The sequence below is a fragment of the Ovis canadensis genome, chromosome 13 (assembly GCF_042477335.2).
Source record: "Ovis canadensis isolate MfBH-ARS-UI-01 breed Bighorn chromosome 13, ARS-UI_OviCan_v2, whole genome shotgun sequence".
In the NCBI taxonomy this organism is placed as follows: Eukaryota; Metazoa; Chordata; class Mammalia; order Artiodactyla; family Bovidae; genus Ovis; species Ovis canadensis.
Genome location: NC_091257.1, coordinates 17,611,441 through 17,626,259, shown reverse-complemented (window position 1 = coordinate 17,626,259; position 14,819 = coordinate 17,611,441). Strand labels below are relative to the sequence as shown.

The 14,819-nt window shown below is 42.4% G+C and overlaps 1 protein-coding gene across 6 annotated transcripts in view; it reads right to left on the bottom strand.

Moving 5' to 3' along the window:
- Positions 1 to 14,819, bottom strand: part of PLCB4 (phospholipase C beta 4) — a 477,139-nt gene that overhangs the window by 23,045 nt on the left and 439,275 nt on the right. For all 6 annotated transcript variants that reach the window (XM_069546386.1, XM_069546390.1, XM_069546388.1 and 3 more), the window contains 3 exons: positions 3,441 to 3,556; positions 2,110 to 2,185; positions 178 to 353 (listed from right to left, as the gene is read on the bottom strand). In XM_069546386.1, the coding sequence (XP_069402487.1) occupies positions 178 to 353; positions 2,110 to 2,185; positions 3,441 to 3,556 (368 nt within the window). The remainder of the gene's footprint in view (positions 1 to 177; positions 354 to 2,109; positions 2,186 to 3,440; positions 3,557 to 14,819) is intronic.

Sequence of the window (14,819 nt, the reverse complement as noted above, 5' to 3'; positions counted from 1 at the left end):
TACAGTTCCTCTTGCCACATCAGCTCTATGACAGAGTATATGAAAAAGCTCAATGTTATATGTGAAGTTGATTTTCCTTACTACCTCAACACTTGTTCTTGTACACACACACACACACACACACACACACACACGTCATTTTAAAAACGGAGTTTGCTCTGGAGCTAAGTTGCCCACCTGTCATGGGACAGTTTCAGCTGCTGGGTCTGCTGCTCGTGGGCACTGATCAGCAGCTTTCTGAGCAGTTCGCATTGCTGGCTGAGGTGCAGGTCCCGGACCTCCTGCTCCTCCGCACTGTGGGTGTTGATCATGTCTGACCACTCCTTTGTGTGCTGTGCCACAATCTCCTTGACCTGCGTGGGGAAAAGGGTGGTGCCGCCTGGAATTCTCCCAAGCAGGCAGGAACTAAAAGTGCAACATTAACCACACATTTCAGATCCCCTCTTTGCTTTACTTGGTCAATCAGTAGACGCCTATAGAACCTGTAAAACTACGTCCTAACCAACGGGAACTAGGAACTCATCACTTTTTAAAACAGGGCAATCATTTTGGCTCTGGATATTTAACCATGACCCATTTCACTGCCTAAGTTGCCGACACACTGGTTTGTCTGGTCCTTGGGCTCCTTTACCGATTCGATGAGAATTCTCTTCATCTCCTCATGCTTTTCACTTCCACAAGGTCACAGGTCTGAATAGAGGGTTGTATGTTCTCTTATTCCTGGGTCAAGACTTATTGTGTCATCTTAGCAAACGCTGGGGTAGACAGTCTTCCCCTGCAGAGAGTAGCTGTGCTCTTCACACTGTGGGTTTTATGGGTCATCAAGTGCCAGAGTCTATTTCTCCAGGTCGTTGAGTCTGGCTGACCCCCGACTTGCTTTAGCCTGTAAGACTGTAGCAAATGTGATGCAAATAGAAGCTGTGCAAGTGCTTAGCCTTTCTCTACTCTTGGAACTCTGAGAAGCCTGTGCTAGCCTGCTGGAGAGGGAGAGGTCATACAGTTAAAAAACCACCAGCAGCCAACTTCCTATCAGACACAGAGACGCCACCAGTCTCAGCCGACTGCTGACACACTCAAGTCCAGCCGAAAGTAGAGCTGTCCAGGGGCGTATAGTCTGAGTTCTAACCCACTGAACTGTCAGTTAATATGTGGTAGTTGTCTTGCGCCACAAAATTTTGGGGTGGTGTTTCATTCAGCAAAAGCAACTTGATACAGTAACCAAGGTTTCTACTTTTGTATTTACACAAAGAGTTTAAAAATCATGGAGTGTCTCATAGTCATTAATTCTCAAACATTCTAGTTAAGGGGAGGAAAAAAGAGAGTAGGGAACAGCTCTCAAAAATATACAGCTTTAGACTCTTTACACCTCTTTAGACTGCAAGGCAGAACAGACACAAATACACAGCACCACGGAGAACTTCAGTCTGGAACGCCTGGCTGGCCCAGGTGTGTGGCAGCGCTGCTTGCTGGATGACGGAGCTGCATGTAGACAGAGGAGACTGGCTGGTTTGATCAAAAGCCATAGCAGGAAACTTTGTCTTTAACAGCTCTTTTCCTTTTATAACTATTATCATAAGATATTTATGTTCTTGACTGCAACATGGTGCTCAGTTCTTCAAGACGTCTGTAATCACACTTCATGTCCCCTAAACGTGTATTTTCTTGTGTTTTTTGGGGGAATATGAGTGATTAGGCTCATTGCCTAGAATCTTAGCTCTGGAATTTTCCCCATCCCAAACTTCCACAGCAAAGTTAGAATGGAAAATTAAATTATCGACTAAAAAATAAATATTGAAATAAGAGTTACTGAACCCTCCGGATGGGTGGCTTTCTGTCATATGTTCAATGTCACCTCTGTAAGGAAGTAATTCTACATTCTACACAACATTCCTTTTAATCCATTTATTGTCTTCCTGACGCCTCTGAGGCAGACAAGATAGACGTTAAAGGATATATGTCTACAGGGAAGGAAAGGTGTTCCATGAAATGCCTCTTCTCTAACCCAGTGGGCCCAGACCAGCCCCAGGCTACTGTTATTTCCGATTAAAACTGGGTGCAGCTTCAAAACAAATTACCAAGTTGTTGCTGTAAAAATAGGCATTTTCTTACCTTAGATTTGTGATCTGATGTCAGCGTCTGAATTTTAATTTCTGTTTCTTTCTTCATTTCAAGACAATTACTTCCCCTGAAAATGGAAAACCGCAAATGCATGCCAAGCATGAGATATCTTCCCACTCCCAGAGGCCTTTGCTCCAAAGCCTTCTGATGAAGATAATTAGTTCACCACACTCGGGACGCCACGGCTCACTGGGCAACCTCAGTTCCTCTAGTAATAGATGCACACCTTACAAAATATCTGTATCGTGATTACTCAATTCAACCACTACACAAACAGCCATTTCAGACCTAACAATTATTTCATTGTAAAGGATTTGTTGTCGGCTTCCATTTTGGTTCCTGCTGTTCTTCAAGCTATTTTTCATTTATTCAATACTATACTATTTAGGATGAGAACTGAAAAACAGGACCTCAGCCTTGAAGTGAATTTTCAATTCTTCTACTTTGGTTGTAAAGCCAGATTTTTGTCTTTGACACATGCCAGCAAGGGAGAAAAATAGCATTTCTTGGCACTACGGGGTGATTTTTGCTTCTTACTCTATTGTGAGTAGGAAATATATACTAGGCGATTGCCCAGCAAGCATTACTGCTTATTTCAGGGATTATTTGTTCCTTTTGGAATATGCGTATCATTGCTGAAACCAGAACAGGCCCTGAGCGTCTGTCTTCAGCATGCATGCTCTGATTTATTATAGCCTAAGTCAGAATGCTTCATCGTGTTATTAATGGAGGATGCTTCTGAGAGACACATTCTAAACAACTGATCACTTCTCCGTGGCTGGCACTGCACGTGTTTTTCCCTACTCTGTTATTCAGTTAGCTTGCAACATCGCAGAAACATCTCCCTAGTTGAATTCTAGATAAACTCTTTCAAAGTGAATGCAATGGCAGGTTTTATTCAACAGTTTTAGCTGTTGGCATAAGCTAAAGGTTCTTGAAATATTAAACATCAAAACTGGATTTTTCCCCCTTGAGTACATCAACCTTATTATTTATTACCTGGGGATGCAAAATGATTTCTGGAATTTTCCCAACTTTAATTTGTCTTTCCTTCTCTCCCCATAACCTTAAAGGTACTTGCATGGAAAACTCATGAAAGATTATTTCATTAACCAACATCTGTAGAACTTGAACAAAGCTCCTCTTTCCACTTCAGTCACTCCCTTTAGCTTAGTAAGTCTCTTATTTTCTGAAATCATTTTTAATGATGAAAACACAGTTAAAACTAAGTTCTTCCTTGGCCTAAACAGGCAGCTAAACTGTGGGAAAAGACAAAACATAAAAAGGCAAAAATCCTCCAGAAGGAAATCAACAGCCTTTACCCTTTCTTCTTCATCGCCTTCTCGAGGATTTTCTCATGAGTCAATTTCTCCTTGTCGTACTGTGCCACAATCTTGTCAACTTGCGTGCAGTGTAGCTTCTGCATGGTGCTGTGTTCCTGCAGAAGGATTAGCAGTTACAAGCTAGACTTGCAGTGAGGCTGATAAACTTTAGCCCACGTTGGGCTGGCATAATTTTCCCCAGTGCCTGTGGAGTCTCGGTTTGAAAATCAAGAAGTAACTGAGTCTGGGAGCTGGAAAGACTTCCGACCTCCCACGCAACCCGAGAGTTCGTGTCCCCATAAGGCCTCGCCAACAAGGGGGTCTCCAGCCTCAGTCCAATGAACACGCCTACCTCAAAAGGCAGCCCTGCCCACTGCTGGGCAGCACCAATCATTCCGAAGTTCTTTCCTCTGCACATAGATGGCTCCATAGAACTCCACCCATCCATCTTGTTTTTCTTTTCCTTCTTTGTCCGTACCATGTGGGATCTTAGTGCCCTGACCAGGGATGAAACCTATGCTCCACTTTGGTGAAAGTGTTCAGTCTTTACCTCTGGACCACCAGGGAAGTCCCTCACCATCCACCTCTGCTCTGCTGTCTGAGTCATCTAACTGGGCCATCTAACTCCTCAACCTAGTGCCCAGAATGCAAGGGCAGCCACCAGATTTCTGCTCTTTTACATGGTGAGTGTAACTATTCATCGTGTGGCATGGCGTCTACACACCAGGGACATTTTGGAAGGTCCTGAACACCGCCATTACACAATGAGAACTGCCATTGTGGTTTCACTGTCAGCTCATTTTCGATCCCTAACAATATTTTTGCCAGCTTCCTTATCAAGGTGCATTCACAAGGAAGACACAATGTTCAGGAGCCCTGGCTTTCAGCTTTACAGGTATTTAAAATATTTCTCCATCTGCTTCCTCTAATCACTGAAATGGACTGAAACGCTTTGAAAATAAGTGTTTCTCTATGAACATTACTTTTTCCTGATAATTTGGCCACATCCAGGGACTTAATGAAATCAGATTCTTTAGCTGCTCAGTCACTAAACACAGAGGAAAATATTACTATCAGTAATATTCACTCCAAGATGATGCTTAATGTGATATCCTAGTATTACTCTTGAGAAACCTAGAGAAATGAGAGATATTAAAGTCTGGAATGGGTAGACTATATTCAGCTTATACAGCTACCCTCACGGTCATGTTTGCTTTTGCTTACTTTTTAATGTGTGTCCAAAGAAGACATACAGATGGCTAACAAACACTTGAAAAGATGCTCAACATCACTCATTATCAGAGAAATTCAAATCAAAACCACAACGAGGTACTATCTCACTCCAGTCAGAATGGCCGCCATCTCAAAGTCTACAAGCAATAAATTCTGGAGAGGGTGCGGAGAAAAGGGAACCCTCTTACACTGTTGGTGGGAACGCAAACTAGTACAGCCACTATGGAGGACAGTGTGGAGATTCCTTAAAAAAACTGGAAATAGAACTGCCACACAACCCAGCAATCCCACTGCTGGGCATCCACACTGAGGAAACCAGAATTGAAAGTGACACATGTACCCCAGTGTTCATTGCAGCACTGTTTATAATAGCCAGGACATGGAAGCAACCTAGAGGTCCATCAGTAGGCGAATGCATAAGGAAGTTGTGGTACAGATACACCATGGGCCATTACTCAGCTATAAAAAAGAACACAATTTCAGTCAGTCCTAACGAGGTGGATGAAATCATTATACAGGGTGAAGTCAGAAAGAGAAACACCAATGCAGTATACTAACGCATATATATGAAATTTAGAAAGATGGTAATGATGACCCTATATGCAAGACAGCAAAAGAGACACAGACGTAAAGGACAGACTTTTGGATTTTGTGGGAGAAGGTGAGGGTGGGATTTGAGAAAATAGCATTGAAACATGTATATTATCGTATGTAAAACAGATGACCAGTGCAAGTTCAATGCATGAAGCAGGGCACTCAAAGCCGGTGCTCTGGGACAACCCAGAGGGATGGGGTGGGGAGGAAGGGGGTTCAGGATGGGGAACACATGTACACCCATGGCTGATCCATGTTGATGCATGGCAAAAACCACTACAATATTGTAAAGTATTTAGCCTCCAATTAAAATAAATAAATTAGTTAAAAAAAATAAGGTGTGCAACAAAAGTGAGTGACTTAATTTTTTATAAAATTGATTTTCTTCCTAAGAAAATCACCTTGAACCTAATTCATGAATGTCTTTAAAGATTTCATAAAATATAAATGGGGAAGGGATTTTGAACCTTACCAAGATTTCATTAATTTCCCCGTGTTGCTAGTGAGTTAACACAGGAGTTGACCTACAGTTCATATATACAGCAATTCTTCAGAAATGCATTGGTGCGGCCAGTCCTAGCCTTCCTGTCGGGTCGATAAATGCCTTTGGGAGAAGGTGTAGAGGAGGGTGGTGATGGGTCCTTGGAATAGGCTCTAGAAACAGGTACAATGGGGTGGTCCTAGATGATGTTACTCTGCTCTGGATCTGGGGTCAGAGAATTATATGTAACAATGTCTTGCTTAATTTGTGGTTGGAACAGCTGGTAAATCCAGTCCTAGTACCAATCTAGGCCTAGCAGGCCAAAAAGTTCATCTGGGTTCTCCATAAGAGCTTATGGAAAAACCCAAATGAAATTTTGGCCAAGCCAATATATGCTCTTGAAATAAACACATTTCAGTCAGGGCTTCTGCACTGGATTAAGGATGTGAGCAGTCTCAGGTCTTGGGACAAGCCACTTCATCCCAGTCTGTCCATCTTTATAATTGGTATAGTGATACCTACCTTATGGGTTGTTAGGATTAAAAGTAAATACAGTATAAATCATATTTCAAATGCTTAAGCCTTATTCAAAATATGTTGCTGTTCAGTTGCCAAGTTGTGTCTGATTTTTTGTGACCTTATGGACTGCAGCACGCTAGGCCTTCCTGTCTAATTCAAAATATGGTTAGATACAAATCTACTTATATTTTTTGATCCTCATGGAAACGTGTAGAGTGACCTGAGAGAACAGCCAGTGAAATTAAATCAATAAACCTTTCCTTCAAGTTTAACACACTACCCCAAGAATAGATTGACATGTTGATGTATCCTTATTTAAATGGATTTAGCTACTTCTGTGCTGTTATGGGAGAAAAACACTAAAAAATACTAGCCTTCCTTAAAAGGTTTAATAATCATCATGGCCATCTGCACATGTATTAATTTTCCTGAACAACTAAACAAGGGGCTCTGTGAAAGTCTAGGGGCTTCCTAGGTGGCTCAGTGGGTAAAAAATCTGCCTGCAATGCAAGAGATGCAGGCAGACGCGAGTTTGATCCTGGGTCATGAAGGTCCCCTGAAGGAGGAAAGGCAACCTGCTCCTATATTCTTGCCTGGAAAATCCCATGGACAGAGGAGCCTGGTGAGCTATAGTTCATGGGATCACAAAGACTTGGACATGACTGAAGTGATAGCACGCATGCATGTAAGTCTAGGATAAAACATTCTAGAGGTGCTACCAGACATGGAACACTCTGGTTCCGAACCAGGAAAGGAGTGCATCAAGGCTGCATATTATCACCTTCTTATTTAACTTATATGCAGAGTACATCATGAGAAATGCCAGGCTGGATGAAACACAAGCTGGAATCAAGATTGCTGGGAGAAATATCAATAATCTCAGATATGCAGATGACACCATCCTTATGGCAGAAAGTGAAGAGGAACTAAAGAGCCTCTTGATGAAAGTGAAAGAGGAGAGTGAATAAATTGGTTTAAAGCTCAACATTCAGAAAACTAAAATCATGGTGTCTGGTCCCATCACTTCATGGCAAATAGATGGAGAAACAATAGAAAGAGTGACAGATTTTACTTTCTTGAGCTGCAAAATCACTCTGGATGGTGACTGCAGCCATGAAAGTAAAAGACACTTGCTCCTTGGAAGAAAAGCTATGACCAACATAGACAGTGTATTAAAAAGCAGAGACATTACTTTGCCAGCAAAGGTCCGTCTAGTCAAAGCTACGGTTTTTCCAATAGTCATGTATGGACGTGAGAGCTGGACCGTAAAAAAAGGCGAGCACTGAAGAATTGAGGCTTTTGAGCTGTGGTGTTGGAGAAGACTCTTGAGAGTCCCTTGGACTGCAAGGAGATCCAACAAGTCAATCCTAAAGGAAATCAATCCTGAATATACATTGGAAGGACTGATGCTGAAGCTGAAACTCCAATACTTTGGCCACCTGATGTGAAGAACTGATTCACTGGAAAAGAGCCTGATGCTGGGAAAGATTGAAGGCAGGAGGAGAAGGGGACGACAGAGGATGAGATGGTTGGATGGCATCACTGACTCGATGGACAAGAGTTGGAGTAGGCTCCAAGAGTTGGTAATGGACAGGGAGGCCTGGCATGTTGCAGTCCACAGGGTTGCAAAGAGTCGGACATGACTGAGTGACTGAACTGGACTGAGAAGCGCTACATGCCTGTATCTCTTGCAAATATCACCGAAAGGCAGGTGGAAAAGATTCCTTCTTTATATATTTTAGTGTAGTACAAGAAAAAAAAGAGGCTTTGAGGATTGGAAATTAGCTGGCATAGACCACTGCTTAAGGAAGTAGTATGGTGAGCCCTAATTAACCGCATTAGATACAGGAATGAGGATGTGTGCACATACAGGCATTCATGATGGATTCACGGATATAAGACATACTCTACAAGTCTCCTTTTCTCGCCAGCACAGAGCCCAGTGCTGGTACAAAGCAGATACAATAAAGCTGCATGAATAAAAAATTAATAGCATGGGAGAGCAGCAAGAGGACTTGGATTCCAGTCCCAGTTCAGTCCATAATTACCCCAGAGGCCTTGGGCAACATATATAAATCTTTCCAGGTCTCAATTTCTTTATTAGAAAACTGAACAATATCTGTTTGCCCAACATAATTCAGGGTTATGAGCTGCAAGTTACCTAATGTATATAGAAATAATTTAAAAAATTAGAAGCATATTGGATTAAAATGATTACAATGACTACGCATGACAAAAAACTGGCCTTGAAAAGTTATCTCTCTGTGCTCAAAACTATCCCTGTGTAGTAGCCAGCAAAGATTGAAGTTTTGGGATAATCTGGTTCCCAGACTTCACTTCTCCTTTCACAAAGGAACAAGGTCCTAATTACTGATCACCAAAGGATGGGGCGGCAAGCCTCAGCTTCCTGTTGTACAAAACAGAGGAGCCAGGAAATTATTTCTAGGCTTATTTAGCTAAAAACAACAAACAACAGTAACAAAAAACACCAACTATCATAGATTTTGTTTTTGGTCCCTAACTAAGTTATAAGACTCTATGGAAGAGAGAGTTTTTCATTCATTCAGGTCAAGAGTACCAAATTTAAAATACGCTGACTTAAATGTCAGTCTTAATCAGGACATTTTGGGAAAATAAATGTGCAGCTTTTTAGTAGAATTTGTATGTTTCTATCAAAGTTAAGAGTAGTTTCAGCTTCTCTTTTTTTAAAGTTACTTATTTTAATTGGAAGCTAATTACTTTACAATACTGTAGTGGTTTTTGCCATACATTGACATGAATCAGCCGTGGGTGCACATGCATCCCCCCATCGTGAACGCCCCCCCACCTCCCTCCCCACCCCATCCCTCTGGGTGGTCCCAGTGTACCGGCTTTGAGTGCCCTGCTTCATGCATGGAACTTACACTGGTGATCTATTTCACATATGGTAATGTACATGTTTCAACGCCAGTCTCTCAAATCATCCCACCCTCGCCTTCTCCCAGAGTCCAAAAGCTTGTTTGTTACATCTGTGTCTTTTGCCATCTTGCATATAGGGTCATCATTACTGTCTTCCTAAATTCCATATATATATATAATTGCATTAATATACTATACTGGTGTTTCTCTTTCTTACTTCACTCTGTATAATAGGCTCCAGTTTCACCTACCTCATTATAACTGACTCAAATGCATCATTTTTTTTATAGCTGAGTAATATTCCCCTGTGTATATGTACCACAACTTCCTTATCCGTTCATTGGCTGATGGACATCCAGGTTAAATTCAGCTTCTTTTGTGAAAAACATCTGCTGCAATTCATTTTTTTGCCTGCTGTGACTCTAGGCTTAAATTCTCACCCCACAAATGATGCTAAGGCATCTGAGTAAACTGTGTGTGCTCGGCACACACCTCTGAGATGACCAGCAGGCTGTCTCTGTGGGTGGTTGCTGTGTTTCTGCTCATTTCTGCTTCATGACAGAGCTGTAGGTCTGTTCCGGACTTCTTATCATGAATTACCTGTGATAAGTTTAACAGCAGCCTTGGTGTTTGTTATCAGAAAAACTGCTTGCCTAACACAGACTATATTTTCCATTAACAGCTTTCTTGAAATGTCAAATTTTAGTTGGTTTCTCAGGCATTTTATTTGACTCATTTGTGGTGATATTGCAAACTGATGGTCCAGGAGATGCATCCCGTTTTATTTTTCAGCCTACAGGGTATTTCAGAAACAGTCTGTCTTACTGTCAATATTTAAAAAAGAGGAGGTTCACATATGACCTGATTCTACGATTCTCCTTTAGAGAATGAAGGTGGCTTACAGGCTCTCAAGGCACCAGACGTTGGAACAGAGTCTGACTTGCCCTCTGGACAGGAATCAGGGCTCCCTGTTTTCCATTTGGGACCAACTTCCTTCATTTACTTCTTTTACTTCCATTGATTTAGAATTCCTCTTCCAATGTATTATTGGGAATATTTATTTAACTTTGGGTTTAAATGTTTTGCTCTCAGGGCTGGACCACATGTGACCAGTGAAAATCATCCCTGTGTTTTAGCAAAAGCAACTCTAGCTCTGGGCCCAGATGAGCCCTGGGTTTGTGTGGGATCACGGCTCCTTCATTCTGCTCTTTCTGTATCTCATCTAATGGACACTTGAAACACCATTTCCTTCGTTTCCATTTCAAATTGAAGAGGTTGTTACAGAAAGTGAGAGACAAGTAGCAGGTTCACTGCCAACTGCGTTGAGAGGGTCAAAACAATTGGCCACTGCCATTTCCCCCAAACTGGGCCTGCTGGCATCTCCACTCCATTCAGGGCTAGAATGGGCATTACTCCTGTCTTCTCGTCCCGCAATCCTAACAGCAGATATTGTCTCTCCTGTTTTTTTCAGCTGGAATATAGCTGTTTTACAACGCTGTGTACTCTCTGCTGTACAGCAGCGTGACTTAGCCACATATTTATATACATCCCTTCATTTTGGGTCTCCTTCATCACAGAGCACTGAGCAGAGTTCCCTGAGCCACACAGGAGGTTCTCAGTAGCAATCTATTTTATACTTAGTATCAAGAGTGGGAGAAGGCAATGGCACCTCACTCGAGTACTCTTGCCTGGAAAATCCCATGGACGGAGGAGCCTGGTGTGCTGCAGTCCATGGGTCACTAGGAGTCGGACACAACTGAGCCACTTCCCTTTCACTTTTCACTTTCATGCATTGGAGAAGGAAATGGCAACCCACTCCAGTGTTCTTGCCTGGAGAATCCCATGGATGGGGGAGCCTGGTGGGCTGCCGTCTGTGGGGTTGCACAGAGTTGGACATGACTGAAGCGACTTAGCAGCAGCAGCAGCAGTATCAAGACTGTATCAAGAAGACCTAAAGAGCCTTTTTTGGGGCTCCAAAATCACTGCAGATGGTGACTGCAGCCATGAAATTAAAAGATACTTGCTCCTTGGAAGAAAAGCTATGACCAACCTAGATAGCATATTAAAAAGCAGAGACATTACTTTACCAACAAAGGTCCGTCTAGTCAAGGCTATGGTTTTTCCAATAGTCATGTATGGATGTGAGAGTTGGACTGTGAAAAAAGCTGAGTGCCAAAGAATTGATGCTTTTGAAATGTGGTGTTGGACAAAACTCTTGAGAGTCCTTTGGACTGCAAGGAGATCCAACCAGTCCATCCTAAAGGAAATCAGTCCTGAATATTCATTGGAAGGACTGATGCTGAAGTTGAAACTCCAATACTTTGGTCACCTGATGCAAAGAACTGACTCATTAGAAAAGACCCTGATGCTGGGAAAGATTGAAAGCAGGAGGAGAAGGGGACGACAGAGGATGAGATGGTTGGATGGCATCACCAACTCGATGGACATGAGTCTGAGTAAGCTCTGGGAGTTGGTGATGGACAGGGAAGCCTGGCGTTCTGCAGTCCATGGCGTCGCAAAGAGTCAGACATGACTGAGCGACTGAACTGAACTGATTGAACTGATCAATAGTGTATAGGTTGGGATTCACACTTATTTCTTTGGCTTTCTTTTAGAAATGGCAGATCCTCCTTGACACACCACTATTTCTTCTGCATCCTACAGCTAAACTTCAAGTTTGGAAATAGGCTCTCCAGGGACGGCGGAGGCTGGTGGGCTGCCGTCTATGGGGTTGCACAGAGTCGGACACGACTGAAGCGACTTAGCAGCAGCAGCAGCAGCAGCATGGACTGTACATTTCTTAAATGACTTGGTTAAGTAACCACATTCTCTGCTTCCCTTTATGAGAAGAGAAACGATCTTCTGAGGCTGATATGTAAAGGCTGAGCGTGCCCTGCAGTCACTGCACCTGCACCCAGCGCTGCTCTCTGCTCCTGACGGCTGTGTGCACGGTGGCCGGTGCTGGGTTGGAAGACGCAGCCCAGGCCACCTTCCCTCCTCATTAGGGCAACTTATAAGCCAAGCCTGTGCAGTGGGAAATTTTATTCCATCTTAGATAGCATCACAACTATTAGAAAGGGTTATATAAATATTGTTTCATAGAAAGGCTGGGTGAGTTAATTCTCACTATTGCTTGACAACAGAGCAAAATCCATTTTTCATGGAGGCCAGCTCTGTACCTTGCAGGCCATTACTGGGGTTTCCACTGAAGGACAGTAAAAAGTGTTAAATAATACTCCTAAAGAAACAGTTTTTAAATTTAGTGTGCATAAGAGAGGAGCTTCCAGCTTCCCAGGTGGCACTAGTGGTCAAGAACCTGCCTGCCAGGGCAGGAGAGAGAAGGAAGGCAGGTTCCTGGGTCGAGAAGATCCCCTGGAGGAGGGCACGCAATTCACTCCAATATTCTTGAAAGAGAATCCGAAGGACAGAGGAGCCTGGTGGACTACGGTCCGTATGGTTGCAGAGGCGGGAACAACTAAAGCAACTTAGCAGCAGCAGGAGAAGGGTTTATTAAAAATGTATTTCCTAGACTTCTCCATGGAGATGATAACAAAGTCTCTAGGGGGCACAAGAATATGCATTTTTTACGAAGCCCCCAGGTTTGGTCCAAGGATCATTTGTGGAAAAAGTAGTCCGAAAGATGCCAAGATATTTGTGCTCTGGAGACTTATGATTGCTCTTAGAAACCTTTTACAAACAAGGGCTTACTGTATAACACAGAGGAGTATTCTTAGTATCCTATGACAAACCATAATGGAAAAGAAATTTTTTTTAAAAGAATACACACACACAAACACACATCAAACTCACTTTGCTGTACAGCAGTAATGAACATAGCATTGAAAATCAACTGTACTTCAACAAGCAAACAAAACCCTTTTACATAGGACCATAAAGAAGATGTGTGGATATAAAGACTGATGCTGGAAAACTCAGAGGCAACTCAATATAGTGATGAAGAGCTTGAGCTCTGGGTCTGAGAATTTTGATCCAAATCCTGGCTCCCTCATCTAAAGGCTAGGTGATTTAGTCAAACTGCATTTCTGTTAAAGTAAATTATCTCATCTGGCAAATGGCTGGTAGACTGTTGCAAAAAAGGGTCACAATGGTCTCCCTCTCTGTATCCAATCCCCTCTGCAATCTGACTTTGTGGTTCCTCCTGCCTAGCAGAGTCCTCATTGCTTGAACCTGGTCCAACCTCGTGACCTACTGTAGCCAAGAGAAGGAGGTAGAAGTGATGCTGTGCAGTTCTGAGCTGAGGCTGGGATCTTGGGATCCCTGCCATATGAACAAGTCTGGACCACTGCTGAAGATGAGAGATCACAGAGCAGAGAGGAAAGGACTCAGCAGAGGTCTTGCTAAATCATCCAGCTCCCCACATCTGCCAAGTGACAGCAGACAGAAGTGAACTTAGATGAGACCTGAAGAACGATCCGGCTGAACCCAGCCCAAACTGCTGATCCACAAAATTATGAGCCAAATAAATGGCTGCTTTCAAATCACTACATTTGGGGATAGTTTGTTACCCAACAAAAGCTAATTGATACAAGGTAATATTAATACAATTAAAGTACTCTTTTATATAATTGCTATAAAATACCTAAGAAAAAATGCTTAAATAAACCTCGATATATATTAGCTAGTTTTACCATTTGATAAGTACTGAAAGAAAGAAAAATTAGTGTTAGGATCAAATGGATATCAAACACTAAGTGTGTCCTGTGGTTATAGATTCAACCCCATCCACCCACCTCCTTTACCAGCTTTTCCTTCTTCACCTTTAAAGACAAATGTGTTAGCTAAGTAGACCTCAGTACATATTAGGCAAGTAAATATTCCTATATATCCTTAATCTTAAAAGTTGGCTCAGATGAGATAGTGGGAAGTATTAAGGAACTACTATCTACTTCTGCTTTATTGACTATGCCAAAGCCTTTGACTATGTGGATCACAACAAACTATGGAAAATTCTGAAAGAAATGGGAATACCAGACCACATGACCTGCCTCTTGAGAAACCTATATGCAAGTCAGGAAGCAACAGTTAGAACTGGACATGGAACAACAGACTGGTTCCAAATAGGAAAAGGAGTACATCAAGGCTGTATATTGTCAGGCTGCTTATTTAACTTATATGCAGAGTACATCATGAGAAACGCTGGACTGGAAGAAGCACAAGCTGGAATGAAGATTGCCAGGAGAAATATCACTAACCTCAGATATGCAGATGACACCACCCTTATGACAGAAAGTGAAGAGGAACTAAAAAGCCTCTTGATGAAAGTGAAAGAGGAGAGGGAAAAAGTTGGCTTAAAGCTCAACATTCAGAAAACAAAGATCATGGCATCTGGTCCCATCACTTCATGGGAAATAGATGGGGAAACAGTGGAAACAGAGTCAGACTTTACCTTTTTGGGCTCCCAAATCACTGCAGATGGTGACTGCAGCCATGAAATTAAAAGACGCTTACTCCTTGGAAGGAAAGTTATGACCAACCTAGATAGCATATTCAAAAGCAGAGACATTACTTTGCCAACAAAGATCCATCTAGTCAAGGCTATGGTTTTTCCAGTGGTCATGTATGGATGTGAGAGTTGGACTGTGAAGAAAGCTGAGCACCGAAGAATTGATGCTTTTGAACTGTGGTGTTGGAGA